The following is an 18,689-nucleotide window of genomic DNA, read 5'->3' on the forward strand; positions in this document are numbered from 1 at the left end:
GGTGCAGAAGATTAATGATAACRTTTTATTAAAAGTCACCCCGAGCTGGGATCTGCATTAGAAAAAGAGAGATTTGAGTTAAAGGGGGAAAGCCACACTGGTGTTCATGGGTGACAGGCAGGGGTGAATGCCCTGCTGGGGTGGATGGCCACTGTGCAGTCCTTGTTGKTGGCCAAGCCCAGTGCTCAGCGGGGTCAGAGGAGCTGATGCTGGGTGTGGACAGTTTGTAGACAGTTTTGGAAGCAATATTGAAATCAGTGTTTGCTGCTTGACCTGGCTGGAGTTGTCGGGCTGGAGGGAGCTGATRGGAGCAGCATTTTGCACTCTGGTAACATTTTCCCCAATTCCTCTCTGTCCCTCAGGCACATCTCGCTGACGCTCCCTGCCAGCTTTCGGGGGAAGAGYCACAGCAGCCGCCTGGACCTGGAGCACCAGCACTCCAACCTGTATGCCATCTCAGGTGAGCTGCTGTGCCACAGCCCCTCTGCTCCTGTGCCATCAGAAATGTAACCAAGTACAGCAAATATTGCAAACAGCCCCTGCATGGTGCCCACAAAACAACCCTCAGCTTTTCATCAGTGCTGTTTAACAGCTGAGAGCAGCTGAGGGCAGAGACCCCAGGAAATGGCCACAACACTTGTTGTCAGCAGCATTACTGACCCCCAGAGAGAGATTGCTGCTGCCTCCCAAGGGGCTGGGTGAGAGCTCTGACACTAACATGTACTTTGCTCCTGGTTTTATTCATGCTCTTCACAGGTGAGTCACRAGAAACATCTTTGCTGGTTTTAGAGGAGGCTTAGTCCTGCCCAGCAGGATGAGTTTCAAACACAGTGGTCTTTGCTACCCTCACCATAGATATTAAAAACAGATGAGACCTTTACTCCTTCTCATTTCTATATTACCTGAACTGGCTGTGCATATGCCTGTTTCCCAGAGTTAGGGAAAATTTGGAGTTAGGTATTAGAAAATGGGGGTTCTGCACTGATTTGTGGGAACCATGTGCWTGCATGTGCACACTTGGTCTCTCTAGCTGCAGCTTTCACTCTGTTCATCATTCCAAASCAGTGTAAAAGTGCTAGAGCCAGTGATAATTTCCAGATGTTAAAATGGGAAAAACCTGCCAATGGGTGTTTTAGCCAGTTTTTAACTAGTACTAATCTGCAGAGAGTTGTTTATTGAAATGGAGAAGGGAGAATCAAGGCTGCTGCTTGCCCCATGCAGGTAGAGACACCTGGTACTGTCCTCAAAACTGCATGTGTATAGTCAGGGAAGAGAAAATGGCAAAAATGTACCATTCACAGGTTCTTGCTATTAATGCTGAATGACACTTGTAACATGGGAATATGGCATTAATTTGTGTACCATAATCAAAGGGTTATTTGAAAGGTAATCTCTGCCTGAAACAGCAACTTCAGGTTCCTAAAGAGGTAGAATATAACAATTGCATAATCCTTGTCAGTTCTCGTTTTTCTTGTTACTCTCCTGCCCTAATAGATTTGGAAATGTAAGGGAAGGTGTGTTCCTGTGTTTGCATGAGACAGTTCTGTGTGGGGATGGAAGTTGTGCTTTTCCTCCTGGGAAAGCACCAAATGCAGCGACTGCAGCAGCTCTGGGTGGGTGTTCCTAGGCCTGACCTTAGGATGTGCTGGTCTTGGTCTGTGCTTATGGTGCAGCCTGAGGAGGTGCTGGCTTTGCAGAGAGCCTGARCACTTTACCAGATCCTTTCAGGCCAAGCACAAAACAAGGCCTGTGGAACTGCACGGGACATTAGTTCTTCATGTTTGCTTGAGCATAAGAATATAACTCTTATTTTTCCTCCAATTGCACATTGTCCTCCAGAAACACCGTTATATGAGTTGTGCATGTGTTGTAATGGCTATTACAGCTGTGAGCTCTTTCCAAAGAAAGGCTTTTGTCATGTGGCACATCCTGTGCACTGACAGCATCTTCACACACAGCTCCTGACCACGGCTGCCTTGTCAGCAGCTGCACTGAGGTGCYGTGGCAATTCCATTTGTGTGTTTAAACCTTGCTGAGCTGGCTTAGCCCCCAGACAGGCTCTGGGAGCCTTTCCCGAGTTTCCTGTTCCGTCGGGGTCATGTGCAGCCTGTCTGGGCTCTCTGCAGTGCTCGCTGCACTCCATGGCAGTGGAAACACAAAAGCACACAGAATTATCTGATTAAAACAAGTTTCATTTAACAAATTATATTAAGAATACAGACTGAGTTATCACACAATGAAACTTCCCTTTGTAAAATACAGGAGGGTCATCTAAAATAAATATAAAACATAGTAACATTCATAAGATTAATGCACAGTAAAATCACCTTCAGTAACCCAACCATCTTAGAAAACCACTTTGCCATTATGAACAGTCTCTTCTCGTGCAGTKTTGGTATGGCCTCACTCTGTGCCAGGCACAGGAGGAGCTACTTGGGAAGGGAGGGTTGTAATGGGGGTACAGTGAAGAGCTGCACCAGGGTCTCTCTTTGCTCTCTGTAGACATCCAAGATTTTCTCAGTATTTRATGAAAACAACACTTCCAGCTGTGGTTCGGTATGTTTGTGGAAGATTAAATGAATTTTGGCTGTTGATCCTGCTCTGTATTGCAAATACATTTTGGCAGAATGACCRTATCCTCACTGGAGCTGCCCGTTAGCCCTTGGGCTGTGTGATGCAGTTGTTGTTTGCACAAAACTGGAATCAAGAGAAAGATGGTCCTGAAAGCAGCACTTACAATTTTTAACCAGTCTTTTGTCATTGGCCACGACACATTGGGTGACCAGAAAGTGAAGGAGCCTTCTCTTGGCACATGAAGGAGTCAGTCAGTCCCTGCAGGKKSMRGKGRRGSMRSMMYKSCCMRRRSYYMMKGSMRGRRSCYKKYCCSKKSCMWKGSAGTGCAGAACTGGCACTGCTGGCATTACCCTGTGCCTGGCATTATCCTCGTGCCCCAGCAATGCCCTGCACCCCTCCAAAAGGCAGAATTAGTCCCAAGTGGATGTGCAGCGTGTGTGTGGGTGCTGCTGGGAGCAGGGTGCTGAGAGCTGACAGCTTTCATGTGCAGGCTGGGACAAGCAGCTGCTGCAACAAGAATGCCTTGCTCCAGACAGACCTGTTGACAGACGTGGTTCAGTATTTCACAGCTCAGCCTTTCCTCATGGCCTTCAGTTTAATTAAGATGTTGTTGTGACTACATACTGCCTTCATTTCAGACTTGAGCGTCTTCTGCCTGCATATTGCCTCAGCTTATCAGAGGCACAGGCACAGTGAGGGAGAGGCAGCCCTCGCAGGCAGCACAGATAATAACATACAGGGAAAATTCCTCAATGAAGTGAAAATTATTTATAATAATRGTACTCAAATAGAAGGGAAATAATTCACTCTAAGGGTATATAAATTTTTATGATAGTGTATAAACAGCCATAGCTTGCCTTGTCTTCCATCTATTCCTGCAGAGAATGAGGGCAACATCTAGCATAAAGAAAAATACAATAAGAAAATGAAGAAATGAATGGGAAGAGCTGGAGGATTGATCACCTGGCATATTTGTATATCCTGATGTAAAAGGTGCTGCTGACAGGTGGCCAGGTTTCTTCTGTATAAAACCATGTGTGTGCTGTCAGGGCAGTGTGAGCAGCCTTGTTTCGATTGATGAATTGCCTGCTTTCTTGATTAAACCTTCCGTCACTTACAAAACAAAAAGCCTGTGTTTCGATGGCAGAGTGGGACATGTCAAAAAAATCTGTCTGCTTTACCTTTGTGCAGATGTTGGGCACAGACTGCAACATGTATTATTAAAATGAATGTGGCATTTACTGTGCATTATTTCTTTCCTGGGAGAAGGGACCTGTAAATTATATGCTAATAATAAGCTTTAACCCTTTCGGGARCCCGGAGATTTAGGAATGTGAATATTTTGCAGGCCTCACTAATTGGATGGGCTCTAACACCACTGCAGCACTTGGAAGTTCCTGAGCAGCAGGTTCCAGCCCTTTTTTTTTTGTTTTTGGTAGTGACAAAAGAAGTCTCTTTCAGAGGTCTTCCTAGATTTAGATTTTGCTATATTTCGGTGCCCATATGTCAACTTCCTTCTTGTTGCAAAATGCCAGGTTGTCTGGCCACATGTGCCACTTCCTTCAGTGTCTGTCTCCTTTTAAAACACACTGGAGCTCTTTTCTGTCTGTAGGAGGACAGATGCTTTAATAAGAGGTTAATAATTTATTTGTACAAACTATGGTTTTGCTTCATCATTTTTGTAGATAATTAAGTTATGTACTTGGCACAGCATGTCTGCTTTACTAAAACAGGTAATTTTGAAAAAAAAAGGGAGATGCTATTTTTTGGATCAGTGCACAAAGATTRCTTTTATCTTCATCTTCTGGCACAGTTCCTGGCGGTTCTGCGATTGTGTCTGATGTTCGAGGCATTTGAGACTSCCAGCCTGGGAGGGGAGGTCCTGTGCTACATTTTACTGTCACTTGGTCCCCATCCCTTCACTTACGTTCTTGGCGCTTCTTGAGAGTGGAAGCGGAACTAAATTCGTGTTTTGTGACACTGAATTTTAATCAGGATGGTCCAAAAGCCAGACAAGTTGTGACACGAGCTTTATTCTGCATTGAGACCTCTTTACTGAAGCTGAGATTAAAGTCAGGCTGTTCTTTACTCTATTGCAATTTCAGTCTTTGGACTAAGAGACCTGGATAATCTTCCAGCTATGAAAGKCTCTGTTAATATCCAGCAGTTCAGGGAGGCTGAGTCTCATGTAAAATGCTGCAGCTGCATATTTCAGAAAGGAAAGTATGTTACTTAATACTGTGAGATTCAAAACTTACATTTCTTATTAAATTAGTCCATCGGTGGTGTACAGACCCTTGGTGCAGTGTGTCAGTGTGTCCAGTGTGCCACCCAGGCTGTGCTGGGGCAGCAGCCCCACATGGGGATGATGGAGCCACGAGTTCTCCCATGGTGACTTTTTGAGGACAGAGGGTTTTCTGATGGAGCTGCTGTCCCCCAAAGTGCTGTGGGTTGTTTTCCTCACCTCAGTGTCACACGCTGGTCCGGGAGGTGCYGCCCTGCCCTGCTGTGGTCCCAGCCCCGTTGGGTGGCAGTGTCCCCTCGTGCTCAGGTGTGTGCCTCACCTGAGTTCTCAGCTCACACATCCCCTCCAAGGGGCTGCTCAGTCCCTGCACAGAGGATTCTGTCATTATTAACCTGCATCCCTGGATTAGTGTGAGCAGCTGTAATGGGACAGCCTGGGGGGAGCTGGGGCTGGGAGGGACGGGCACATCTGAAAGCTGGAGCAGGGGGAGGGAGGGAAGGGTGGTGGTGATGGTGATGTGATGGTGAGGGTGGTGATGATGGTGAGGGTGATGATGGTGAGGTGGTGATGGTGATGATGGTGATGGTGATGATGATGGTGATGATATGGTGATGGTGATGGTGAGGTGATGGTGATGGTGATGGTGAGGTGATGGTGATGGTGATGATATGGTGATGGTGATGGTGAGGTGATGGTGATGGTGATGATATGGTGATGATATGGTGAGGATGATGATGGTGAAATGATGATGATGGTGATGATATGGTGATGATATGGTGATGGTGAGGTGATGGTGAGGTGATGGTGATGATGGTGATGGTGATGATGGTGATGATGATGATGGTGAGGTGATGATGATGGTGATGATATGGTGAGGATGATGATGGTGAGGTGATGATGATGGTGATGATATGGTGATGATATGGTGATGGTGAGGTGATGGTGATGATGGTGATGGTGATGATGGTGATGGTGATGATGATGATGATGGTGAGGTGATGATGATGGTGATGGTGATGGTGATGGTGAGGTGATGATGATGGTGATGATGATGATGATGGTGACGATGATGATGATGATGGTGAGGTGGTGTGCGTGCCCCAGACAGGGCTGCCCTCTCCCCACACACCCCACAGCAGCACTGGGTGCAGGCTGGTGGAGGATGGAGGAGGATGAGTTTGCAGGAACGGCGCCGTTCCCATGGAGCACAGCCTTGGGGTGGCCTGCGCTGTGTTTGTTTTGCTTTGCCGAATGCCAGAGTTTAATTTTTTTTAAATAGGAACCCGCTCAGAGGTTTGGATATTTAAACAGTTATTAACCGAATGACAATTAACAGATTGCAGAGACAGATTTTCTTTTCAAAACCTCCAAAATTGAGTACAGTTTGCAAAACTATCACAGCATAGTAATGACAATGAATTTTGATTTCCCGGAACTGATATTAGACTCCTTATTAAACTATGTGCATCTGCTTTTAATTTACTCCAAATAATTGGAAAATGCAATGAAGCTTTCCAATTAAAGCTTGGCTTTATGCTGTTTAATAATACCCCCATAATATTATAGCTTATGAAGTGACAGGTGAGTTGGTGTATGAATAAAACATAAAGGAAGCAATAAGGGACAGAAAACCAGAGACAGTTGTTGGGGATTTTAAATGCTGGATGTAATTTGCATATATTAATCTCTTCTTTTCAGCCTTATCAGGMGTTCTTCAGTATTTGAAGTTAAAATAGCATTGACAGGCGGGAGTACGCTCAGTTTTTTCAAGGATTTATTACTTGTATAATTTCTGATCTTTAATAAGCAGATATGACTGATCCTCATAGTTCTATAGAAATCRGTTAATTGTTCCAGATGGCGTGTACTGATTATGCAAAATTACTTTTCGCACAATTTTTTTTTTTGATGGAGTTTGGAGTAAAATTAAATTTTTTATAGCCTTCTTATCATGCTGTTTTACAGTGGGTTTTGCACAGAAGTTGAATTTAATCTACTATATTACATTGACCAGCAGAGTTATTCTAATGTAGCATTCTGTGATTTGACAAAGAATAATAGAACACGTTGCTCATTGTGCGTTTCTGTGCTGCTAATAAAAAGGAGTTGCAGTGCAGCAAACCAGGCTGTTATTTATGAAGAATGCTTAATTTGCACAGTTAAAAATGCAGAATTGTTACGAGATGTTCGCTCTTTTGGATAGAAGGCTTGGGCAGAATAAATGTGCATAGTCTTGTTGCTACAGATTCCATCAAATAAAGCAGGAGTTTTGAAGTGCCTGGTGTGGCTGGATGGGATGGCACTGGGAGGAGCAGCAGCAGATTCCTGCTCTGAGCAGGAGATGTCACTGGTGTTTTCCCTAATTATCATCATCCGGATATCTCAATGGCATCATTTCATAATTGAAAACATTTGTAAAGGTTGTTGGGCTTCATTTATCTAATGAAAAGCTGGTTATACAAAATAAACCACACATAAAGCCCTCTTGCTAATAAGTTTATTGGAATTAGTTTTGGCAGTGGCTCAGTTGTTTGGGGGAGGTGTCCGATGGCCTCGCTGTGCTGTGCCAGGGCTGGGGTGGGTGCAGGTGGGGTATGGGCAGTGCTGTGCCAGGTTGGGTGTGAGTCTGTGGGTGTGCTGTGGGCAGGGCTGTGCCAGGGCTGTGCCAGGGCAGGGGGACAGTGCCACGGGCACTCTCAGCTTTGTCCTGCTTGGTTTGGGTGGGTCCCGTTCCGTGGTGGCCGTGGGCAGAGTGAGGTCACAGAGTGAGGTCACAGAGTGAGGTCACAGAGTGATGGGCACAGAGTGAGGGGCACAGAGTGAGGGGCACAGAGTGAGGGGCACAGAGTGATGGGCACAGAGTGAGGGGCACACAGTGATGGGCACAGAGTGAGGGTCCTGCTTGTCCTGGGGCTGGGACCACCCTGGCACTGCAGTGCCCACATCAACCTGTGCAGGACCCAAAGGACCATTTGGAGCCAAGCCCAAGGCATCTTAGTGATCCCTGAAAAGCCAAACTGCAAATGTGTAAAAAACGACCTTATGGTTAATGGGTAAGTGGGGGCACAGTAGATGGGCTTTCTTGAATGTCGAGTGCGTATTTTTAACTCAGTAGAAAAAAGGACAAAGTAATTAACTCAGCCATTAGAAAGTTCAGAATTTCTCTCATCTCCTGTTGAACTAGAAAATTGTTTKGTGTATACTTTTATAGGTACATATAGATACGAGTAATATATATGGGGACAACTAATGGCATAAATCAGAAGTTACTAGAAAATATTTGTTCTAATGAAGTAATAATTTGGTGGTAATGCTTTTCATCAGTGTAGCTTAAGGCTCCATTAAGTGGACAGACTATATGGATTCTCTAATTTTAATCTTCAAAATGCTATCTAATGTCTCATTAAGACTTGCATATAATGTATCTTAAGTACAGTCATTAAATATAGTTTAGGGAGATGTATGTTCAGATATTGCTTAAAGATGTTTTAATAGGCCCATTTACTGTGATGAAATTAATGAGTTCTTAACACATATTAAGCTTTTTAAACTAGTGGTGTCCCCTTGCAGTGAGCAAATCARCAGAGGAATTGTGGAGGAATTGGATGCTCCAACAAAGGCAGATCCAGGGGCTCTTCAGGCCCGGCTCCATCCCTTTATTTCTGTCAGCGTGGGGTGGTGTCCCCTGTCCTGGTGGTGTCCCCTGTCCTGGCAGTGTCCCCTGTCCTGGTGGTGTCCCCTCTCCTGGCAGTGTCCCCTGTCCTGGTGATGTCCCCTCTCTGGCAGTGTCCCCTGTCCTGGTGGTGTCCCCTGTCCTGGCAGTGTCCCCTCTCCTGGCAGTGTCCCCTCTCCTGGCAGTGTCCCCTCCCCTGGCAGTGTCCCCTCTCCTGGCAGTGTCCCCTGTCCTGGTGGTGTCCCCTCTCCTGGCAGTGTCCCCTGTCCTGGTGATGTCCCCTCTCCTGGCAGTGTCCCCTGTCCTGGTGGTGTCTCGGGGCTTTGTGGGGTTTTGGTGGGTCACTGCTGTGTGTGTCCTCACAGCCATGGCTCAGAGCTGTGGGCTGGGACAGGCTGGGCCCACCTCAGTGTCCATGATGTTATGCACATTTAGTTGCATATCTATTAAAATAAACAAATCAGATAATTTAAGGAAAGACCCATCTAAAGTGACGATGTAAGTGTTGTAATTAAGTTAAAAACTGCTCATTCTTTGTTGTCACTKTGGTTCCAACTCAGAAAGTTATTGCAAAGAAATTTCTGTGGTTTCATCACTCAGCTCTTCTTAACAAATCCTTCTGAGTTCAGAGACTTTTATAATTACTGAATTGGTTTGTTAGAGGGAGATAATAGCAAATTTCTYCTTTTCATAATTGGACATTTCTTCCCTGTAGGCTAATGCAGTCGTAACACTCATATACACAATGAGCTGTGCTTTTGAAAAACCATAACTGGCTAATAAGTGCCGTGGTGTCATCGGAGAGTAATGGCGTGCTGATTAGCATAATTAATGACAAATGGTGGCGCAGAGTGGGTGGATTGCTTTAGCAGATGATGAATGTGCTGCGCCAAGGCCGAGCCCTGCCACGTGGTTCAGCAGGCTGGCAGTGCTGCCACTGGCACCTGGCACCGTCCCCACGCGGGGCTCGGTGGCACCAGCCCGTGCTGGGCCAGATCTGGGTGCTCTGTGCCCTGGTGGGGTGGCACAGGGTGACCCTGAGTGGGGCTGGTGGCTCTGTGCCCTGGCTGGGTGGCACAGGGTGGCACAGGGTAGGGCTGGTGGCTCTGTGCCCTGGTGGGGTGGCACAGGGTGACCCTGAGTGGGGCTGGTGGCTCTGTGCCCTGGCTGGTGGCACAGGGTGGCACAGGGTAGCACTGGTGGCACAGGGTGGCCCTGAGTGGGGCTGGTGACTCTGTGCCCTGGCTGGTGGCACAGCGTGGCACAGGGTGGCACAGGGTGGGGCTGGTGTCTCTGTGCCCTGGCTGGTGGCACAGGGTGACACAGGGTGGCACAGGGTGGGGCTGGTGGCTGTCCCCACCGTGCTGGGACAGGGCACTCATCCAGAGGAGCTGGTGGCTCCTGGGGACCATGAGTGGTCCTCACCATCTGAGGGCTGGAGGGCCACGCCAGGCACTGGCCATGCTACCAAATGGGCACGTTTATCAGTGATTTGATTAATCGGGGCTAATTTGCATTCACAAATGAGACTGATAAAAATGGAATTACCTTTTCACCTTTAGGGGGGAGGAGGGATTACTTCTAGGTTGTCTCKTTTTTAAAGTGATAAGCAACTCTTTTACCAATAAGGATGAAAATACTTAATTTGCATTAGCAAAAGAAGCTAATTATTATATAGTTAATTAGCATCTGGAAATGAGGATTATCTTAATTACAAAGCACAGTTTCCTTAATAGCTACAAAACTGTAAGTTTGATGTGTGTGGAGATTGGTGACTATTATTATATAATTACTGATCATATTAATGGTGCAGTGTATTTAGATATCATTTGCATATGCAAATGAAATTTACCTCATAGAAATATGTGGCTCCAGTAATGACTTTGAGCACTTAAAAATTCAATCCCATTAGAAGACGTGGATCCTGAGTGGCACAGTGGATCTCGTCCTGCAGAGTTTTTGGCGGGGCAGGGCTGTGCTGTGTGTGTTGGGAGGAGGAGGAGGAGGGCACCTCCCCGGCGTTGTCAGCCCCGAGCCCGCAGTGCCAGGGCCATCCCCTGAGCTGGGCACTGCTCTGTGCCCTGTGCCACCCTCTGCAGCACTGAAAGCCTTGGCTTTGGTCCGTGTCCAGGCTCTTCTGCTGGGTGACTGTTCATGGATGGTGGGAGTGTGCAGCAGTGAGCTCCAGGGCAGAAGATGGGTGTCCCACATCCTAACTAACCACACTCACCATGAGTTTCTTTGCACTGAYGTGCCAGCATGCTGAGAGGATGGAGAGCACGCTGTTGTCAGGGCAGCTGATCCAGCTCCTTCCTTCTGCTTTTATTGGAAACACAAAGCTGCCTGTGTGTTAAAAATAACTTGAGTCTCTTAAAGCAAAGCCATGTATAGAGAGGGCCATGCAGCGTTGTGTCCCCTGGGAGCCCTGGGGGACAGTTGTGGTCACTGAGTTCACTGCTGCAGGGTGTGGGATCACAGCACCATTGCAAATGGGAGCATCTGCCCCTGGCCTGTGGCTGCTGCTCTCCAGACAGGCTGGGGTGTCCAGGACTGTCAAGGTGGCARCAAATCCCACCTCATACCATCGGTGGCTCAGCAAAGGAAAAAGCTTCCAGGGCCAGACTGTAACAAAATGCAGTGTGTGCCTTTAATACCCCTGCTCTACTCTGCAGCTCTGGAAGCCGTGGGGATGTTTCTCTCATCAAGCAGCAGAAGTTTCCAGCTGCTGGCCAGGGAACACTGCTGCCATTGTGGGGCTGCCCGAGATGCTTTTGCAATGCTGCTCCAGCCTGCGCTGCCCGGCTGCCGGCAGACAGACATTGCTTGTTTAATGACTTCCACSGAGTCTGTCATTGCAGCCCAGCTGAAAGGAATGGAAAAGCGTCTGCGTTTCTCTTCAGCAGCCGTGAGCAGACCTTGGAGTGTCTGCCTTGGCCTCCCTTTGCCTCTGCCCTCACCTCCCCATCCCTGGCTGGCCTGGCCCGGCGCTGCTCAGCCCCACACCAGTGCCCTGCTTTCTATCTGCTCTGCTCTAATTAATTAAGGGTTGTGCCTTGGAAATAGCACATGCTAAGGTGTGATCTTTGAAGTTTAGTGTGGTGCASAGACTTCAAAGGGGACATTTTATTAAAAAATAATAAAATCAAGAGCTCCTAAACACTTTCARTTTGAAGAGCTTGTTTGAAGTCTCTCCATGTTCTCTGGTGCTGATGGAGCCACAGTGCTGAGGTGCTCCTTAGGCGTCACCATGCAGTACTTAACCTTTACTTTATTTAAAAAGAAAATAATCAAATCCAGGGGTATTTTTGCAAGTGTTTTCGTGGCTTGATCTTAGCAGTAAAGAACTAATTGTGCCATGTCATGAGCTATGCAGGAAATGGAGAAAATCAAGGCTGACAATCAAATTAGCAAAAATGAAAATTTAGTCCAGATCTGTTTTTTTAATCAAAGTCATTTCAAGATGAACAGGAAAGCTGTAAACCTTTCCCAAGGCRGAGGTTTCCTTCCCTAGCCCAGGAGGCCCCTGGTGTCCCACTCACTGCACCAGGCATTGGTGATTTGGTGCTGCTGCCATCCCCCTGCTGCCTGGCCAGGCCCGGGCACTGGGCACATGCCCCTGCTGCCCCACGACTGCCCAGGCACTGGGCACAGAGCTGGCCATGCCCTGCTGGGAGCTCCTGCTGCCCCATCACTGCCCTGCTGGGAGCTCCTGCTGCCTGGGAGTTGCAGGACCCACAGTGCAGCTCCCCCAGATGTTCTGGGGCTCTCATGAGCTTGGGCTTTGCCTTGGGCCAGCAGAGCTGAGCCGTGCATCCCTGCCTGCAGCCCTGCACTCTCTTGTATGACATGAAGAAGCTGTGTGCACGTAGGGATGGTGTCTGCAGCTGGGGAGCACAGCTGGGGCAGCTGCAGGTTCCCATTGCAGCTGGCTTGGCAGGAGCTGGCAGGAAAGGTTGCTTTTATTTTGCCATCATCWGTGATTTGGTGTGGTTCCATCTGGGTCTTGGTGCACAGTAGCACAGAGCACACTCACTTTTACTGTTCAGGCTGCTGTTTAAATGTCTGCGTGCAGCAATACAGGAGGAGGAGGCTTAGCTGTCCATTGTGGAGGGTGGTTTGGTTTGAAAAGCTCACTGCCTTTTGTGGATGCATTGCAAACTATTTTAAAACAATTTTTTTCATACTTCTGAATGGCTTTCCCTGTACTGAGGGCTCAGCATAGCTGGTGTGTACAGGTGTCCTGTGCTGCCTTCCATTCAATGTTGGGTTTTTTGTTGGTTCTTAATTTTTAAAGTAATGCAGGAAAATGTTTTGCAAGGGATATWCTTATTTAAATATTTTTAATATCAGAATCTGAAAATTCAGGTGTAAAAGGCTATGCAAAAACAGCAGCATAGAAATCCAAAGCTGTAAAAGCTTATAAGAGAATTTAATGCAGAAACAGCTGTTATTTCCTTGGGAGCTGAGGAATAKAAACTCTTCCGTGGCTGTGTATCCCCACAATGGTGGTGTGAGGAATTAGCACTCACTGCAGTGTGCAAACGGAGCCTGCCAGGCTCTGAGGCAGCGATTCATCTGTACCCAGGAGCTAAATATGACAATGTTAGCATTTTTCATTTCCCTGACGTTACCATTAATAAAGCAATGATCCAAAAGAAGCTTTGCTGAGTCTGTTCTTTATGCTTCCATCACTCACGACTAGATAATTTCACACAGGATCGTTTTTAAATTAAATGACGATAAAAGCGCTCTGCTGTCCTGTGCTCACTAGTTCATAGAAGTCTATCAAGTCATTAATGTGTCATGACAAACTGTGAGTTGGATACAAGAGTAATTAATTATTTGCATAAATAACAGGTTGAACTTGGTGCTTTGAAGCACARTGCCACGTGCATGACTCGGTGGACATGCTGGAACCTCTGGCAGAGGTCACGGGAGGGTGAAGGCTGAGCTGAGCACGGGTGATCCCATTCTCACACACTCCAGCAGCAGSAGCTTGGAAGCTTTTGTGCTCCCTRGTTCTTCACTGATGGTTGCTTCAAGAGAGCATTTGATGTTTGGAGCTTTAGTGAACAATTATACAGATTTTCATAATCACCATTAATCACCACATATTTTTCAAGATAATTACAGCAACTATTACTTAGATTTCTCTTTTATGTGCACATTGTAGAAAAGAACAAGTGCTTATTACGCTGGGTAGTGTAGAGAACTACCGTCTGAAGTTCTTTGTCATCCAGAAACTCATTATGTTAGCTGATGCTGCCTGTGAAAGTTCGTCAGCATGTTTAAATTAGGGTAGCATTGGCAGCTCTGATTATTTAAATCTGGTAGCTTGGCTAAAAATATAGTTATTCAAGAAAGATGAATTACTAATTTGACAACTAAGATTTAGTTGGAGTCTGCAGCACAGAAGGCAGCATCTCTTGAGTGCTTAGAAGAGGGTGACAATACTTTCACAGATTAAAGAGAGGATTTCTGAGCAAGCTAGCAAGTTGGATTTRTAGAGCATGCTTTGGTGTTCTCCCYGTTAGAGCCTGAGAKCACGTTTTTAATAAATTGCAGTGAAGAAGGAGCTACCATGTAGAAGTTGGCTGTGATTCAGTGATTCAGTGGTCCTGCACATCCACTGCCCCTCACCGAGGCATCCATCCAGTTCCTGGCTGCTGTCAGAGATTCATGGGAACACTGTCCTTTGGGGCTGGGGTTTAGCAGGCTGGTTTTGGCCACTGGCTCCTTTCAGCCTTTCTTTTATTTAATTGCAGTGCCTGAGTTAATCTGCTGTGACCCTCAGGAAGGAGCAGATCCTGGGAGGCAGCAAACAGTTTTTCTTCTGGAATCCCGTTTTGTTCTGTTTTGAGGGAGAAGAGCTCAGGGACCTCCTTGACTTTTTGCAGGTGTTTTGGATATGGTGGCATTGAGAGACCCTGCTGGTGCTGGACACTCCAGTGCTGGGGCATCTGCTCAGCCTGGGAGCAAGGGAGGAGTGCTGCTCCCCACACATTGTCCCAGGGACCCCACTGCCTGCCTGCAGCCCCTTTGGTGGCCAAAGGGCTCCCAGAGCCCCCACGAGCCATGGGGTGAAGAGGTGAGGGCTGCTCCCCACACATTGTCCTGGGGGACTCCACTGCCTGCCTGCAGCCCCTTTGGTGGCCAGAGGGCTCCTGGAGCCCCCCATAGCCATGGGGTGAAGAGGTGAGGGCTGCTCCCCACAGATTGTCCTGGGGGACTCCACTGCCTGCCTGCAGCCCCTTTGGTGGCCAGAGGGCTCCTGGAGCCCCCCATGAGCCATGGGGTGAAGAGGTGAGGGCTGCTCCCCTCCTGGTGCTGGGGCAGGGGGTGGCAGTGGCTGCCCAGGGCTTCGTTTCTGTACAATTTCCCAAACTGGTGGTATTTAAAGCCTCGTGACACTGGTGCCTGGCTGTGAAAGGAGACGCTGAATGAGCACCTTGTTTTCTGCTTTCTGCCTTTAATGCATTTTAGCAGCAGGCTGGTGACGGGCCTGACACGCCAGCTTCGCACACGCTCCTGCGCTTGGGGAGTGCAGCATTAATAACACACTTCCATGCATCATGCCATTTTTAAGCATGATCGTTATGATAAAGGGCATATACTTAATTACAGGCCTGCTTAATTACAGCTCTGTTGAAGCTCGTTTGTTTAGGAGAGTGCTAATTGCACTGMGGAGCCTTTGGCTCACCCTGCTTTTATCTGCTGCTTGGCTGTGTGGTTGGAGCTCGGGGTGGGCTGGAGCGCAGGGCTGAGGGACAGTGGGGATTGCAGCTCGGGGACGAGCAGCTCTGCCCAGCTCTGCCTTTAGATTACCTTCCCAAAGCTGGCGTGTGGCTGATCAAAGTGGGCTTCTGYCGGATAACAAATGCAGATGGTCTTTCAGCTTTTAAACTTCCTGGATTTGGTGATGCTGCYTTTCATYTGTTTCCTTTTGTTTGCACTGTGGYTGCCACACAGCACCTTTSATAACAAAATTACTTCAGTGGAGGGGGTTTTTAAAGCAAAAATAAATGAAGCAAATGTACAATGCTGAGTATTCTTAAATGACCCAGCTGTTCCTTACTTTCTTGCTCAGACACCACCAGTGTGCTTGAACTGGTCTGGTGAGGAGATGGTTAATAGAATCGTGTTCTCCGTCCAGTTTTAAATACTGTCCYGCTTTGCCAGCTGCACAGAATTGGAAAATGCAAAATTGAGGCCATGAAATTGTATATGGATAGAGCAGGGAGAATACATTGGTTTTCTTGTTTGGTAGGGACTGACCCAGCTGTATCTTAAATGGAAACAAACCTCTGGCAGTTTAAAGGGAAGCAAAGGCTGGCAGTAATGGTTAGGAGCAATCAGTCATGTGTCASTGCTGTGAATACTTGATCTGTCACTGGGAATGTGTGAAGCTGCATGTCAGAAGTCAGCTGGAAAYGTCACATGTGATGTCTTCTCCCTTTCAGCAATGGATGGAGTGCCTTTTATGATTTCGGAGAAGTTTGCCTGTGCTCCTGAAGGGGTGAGTTACCTTTGTTGTTCTCCCAGTGCCTGAAATTAATTGTTCTACAGAGAGAGATCACGAAACATCGAGACAAATTAGATGCTTCTGGGTGCTTTTCTGTTGTGGGGCCAAATACACACCAAGTGCTTGAGATGGGCCAAGGTTGCATGTCACCATAGCTGCCCGTCTGGCAGGAAAGGCTTTTGCCACATTGCTTCTRAAACTGAATTGTCCTGCGATTTCAAGGTTTATTACCATCAAAAATAGGAATGGCAGTGGGACTCTCTGGTGCTGAAAGCAATTCTTATTTCTTAGCATAGATTTTAAAGAAAGTTGCAGATGTGAAGTTGTCCTGGTTTAACCTGCTGTGGGGATGTTAGTGCCATCAGCTGCAGTGAGGGTCCTGCCTGGCTAAGGGTGAGCTGGAGAGGCACTGAGTGTGTCTGCTCTGCCCCGGGCACTGCAGGGCCACACCAGTGGAGCATCTGCCAACAGCACGGGCAGGGCACCTCTGCTTTGCTGAACCAGAAACTGGTACTGGTTCAGAATGATCTCTGAGCGTCACTGGGTCGTGCTTCTTAAAGTTGATGATCCAGAGCTCAAAGATTCACCATCCCACTACCAGTTCCCAAGTCCATTCAATCCTAAAGCAGCATCTCTTTAAAAATCAATTTACARGAAGCTGTTAAGGCAAACACTGAGCCATCAGCTGTGTCTGAATTTTCAGTAGTGCTCCAGYTTTGTGCTTTCTTCTTCCTGCTGATAGGGGTTTTTCACAGCCCTTGCTTTCTGGGAGGACTGTGTATAGGCCGTTATTCCCTGGAAGCTGGAGTCCCTGCTGCGAGGACAAATGCAGAGAGATTAGGTCGTGCTAATCCTCCCTGCGGATCCTTTAGACACCATTGCCACCATATGGTCAGTTCGGTCAGGTTCCTGCAGCGGGTGCTGCTCACACCTCTGTGCTGTGGCCATGGGATTCCATCCCGTGTTACAGACTGTGTCCTGCACTGGGGAGGTGGTGACAGAGCCACATGAGCAGAGTGACACAGAGGTGAGTGGCAGCTTTCATGCTGTTCTCCCCACCCAGCGAATGCTGCTTTGCTCTCCTAGTGAATGAGGAACAGGATCATGCCTGTGTTTACAGATGGKACCTCTAAATCTAGTGATAGAGTGTTTGCTGACTTTAAACAGAACAAAATAACAAACTCACTCCCTCGCCACTAAACCCTGAACTTGACATTTTTGTTTCTTTCTTGCCAGATGCAGCCAGTTGATCTCTTGGGTATCACAATCAAAACCCTGGCAGAAATCGAAAAGGAGGTGAGTAGCCAGCAAGTCATGAGGGCTCTGTTCACTTCTTTTTAAGATCAGTGTTGGAGTGTTGGGGACACCAGCACTGGAATCATTTGTGGGCCCGGGAGGAGAGGTCGATACCTGGCGGCTCTCCCACAGCTCCTGCTCTGCAGCAGGCTGTGTGCGTGCCAGCGTAATGAAAAGTATGATTATGCAGCCCATATTCCTTGATGAAGCATCTTGTCTGCACATAGAGAGTTACACATATAAATATTGTGAATTTCGGCATGCCTTTATTTCCCTTGCAAGCAATAGCACCATTACAGCAAATCTTCTGGATATCCAAAGCAGCCAGAACATTCTCCCTGGAGCGAGATGCCTTGCAAAAAATATTCCCAAAGAATTCCAAGAATTACTGTTCTCTGTCAGTACATTTGCAGATGTATGCACCCATCCTCCAAGCTGCAGGCAGCTGAATTTCAGGACTCTCTACCCTGTCAGTAAAATGATGGAAATGGGTGCAAATCCTGCTCTGGTTGTCCCCAGGATGGCACAGCTGTGCCTGGGGGAGTGCACAGAGCTGGTGCTGGTATGAGGAGGTGGTGAAGTGCAGATGTCAGGAGCACGTGCYGTCAATTCATGGCTGGTTTAGTGGATTAGGATGGAGAGAAGTGCAGTGCTGGCAGTGCTGCTGCAGGTTTGTCCTTGCTGTGCTGCCTGTCCTGGCTGGGCAGTGTCACCTGGACACTGYGGTCACTGTTCACAGCCTGTGCTTCACTGAGGGGCACTGGACACTGCGGTCACTGYTCACAGCCTGTGCTCTGGCCCTTGTCTTCCTTCCAGCTTGGCGTGGTGTGAAAAGTCTAGAGAGAGTCTAATTAGTAAAGGGAACATCCAGTATTCATCATTCCTTTTAAACTGATAAGGAAGGCAGTTCATTTAACCACTGAACTGCTACGAGTTTTCATGGGCTGCTCTTCACAAATATATTTAATGAAGAAGTTGTAAATCTAGAGGAGCTTAAAATTTTAATTTTACACAGAAATATTTTTCCTTGTTTGCACGTTTGTAGTCAATTCTCCTGAGTGCAGTCACATGAAATGTTCTTTAAATGAACATATTTGCTAACTGGCATGATTTCAGATTTTAAAACATTGGTTCCAGCAATTAGGAGTTTCCTCAGTTCCCCAATGACTGGAGAGATTCGTCTTGATTATAATTGCTCTTAGCCACGCATATCTAATTTGTGTCTTTTTAAGTGTTAATTAGTAAACAGTTTGAGCTGACATCTTTATGCGTTTGGGTGTTGAAAAATGAGGCCTATTGCGTGCCGGCGGCTGCGGCATCGCGACAGGGAGATGCGGCCGCGGGGGAAAGGAGAAAAGGCCCCGGTACAGTCCCGGTAC

General features: G+C 47.4%; 1 protein-coding gene across 1 annotated transcript in view; it reads left to right on the plus strand.

Moving 5' to 3' along the window:
* Positions 1 to 252: 252 nt before the first annotated feature.
* The window catches only part of MVB12B (multivesicular body subunit 12B), a gene marked incomplete at its 5' end in the record, with an annotated part of 25,372 nt that continues 6,935 nt past the window's right edge, over positions 253 to 18,689 (plus strand). The window contains 3 exons of the mRNA XM_057382928.1: positions 253 to 460; positions 15,953 to 16,008; positions 17,251 to 17,310. Of these exons, the coding sequence (XP_057238911.1) occupies positions 253 to 460; positions 15,953 to 16,008; positions 17,251 to 17,310 (324 nt within the window). The remainder of the gene's footprint in view (positions 461 to 15,952; positions 16,009 to 17,250; positions 17,311 to 18,689) is intronic.

The sequence above is a fragment of the Malurus melanocephalus genome, unplaced genomic scaffold, assembly GCF_030028575.1.
Source record: "Malurus melanocephalus ecotype Western Australia unplaced genomic scaffold, MMel_1.1 scaffold_592, whole genome shotgun sequence".
Taxonomy (NCBI): Eukaryota; Metazoa; Chordata; class Aves; order Passeriformes; family Maluridae; genus Malurus; species Malurus melanocephalus.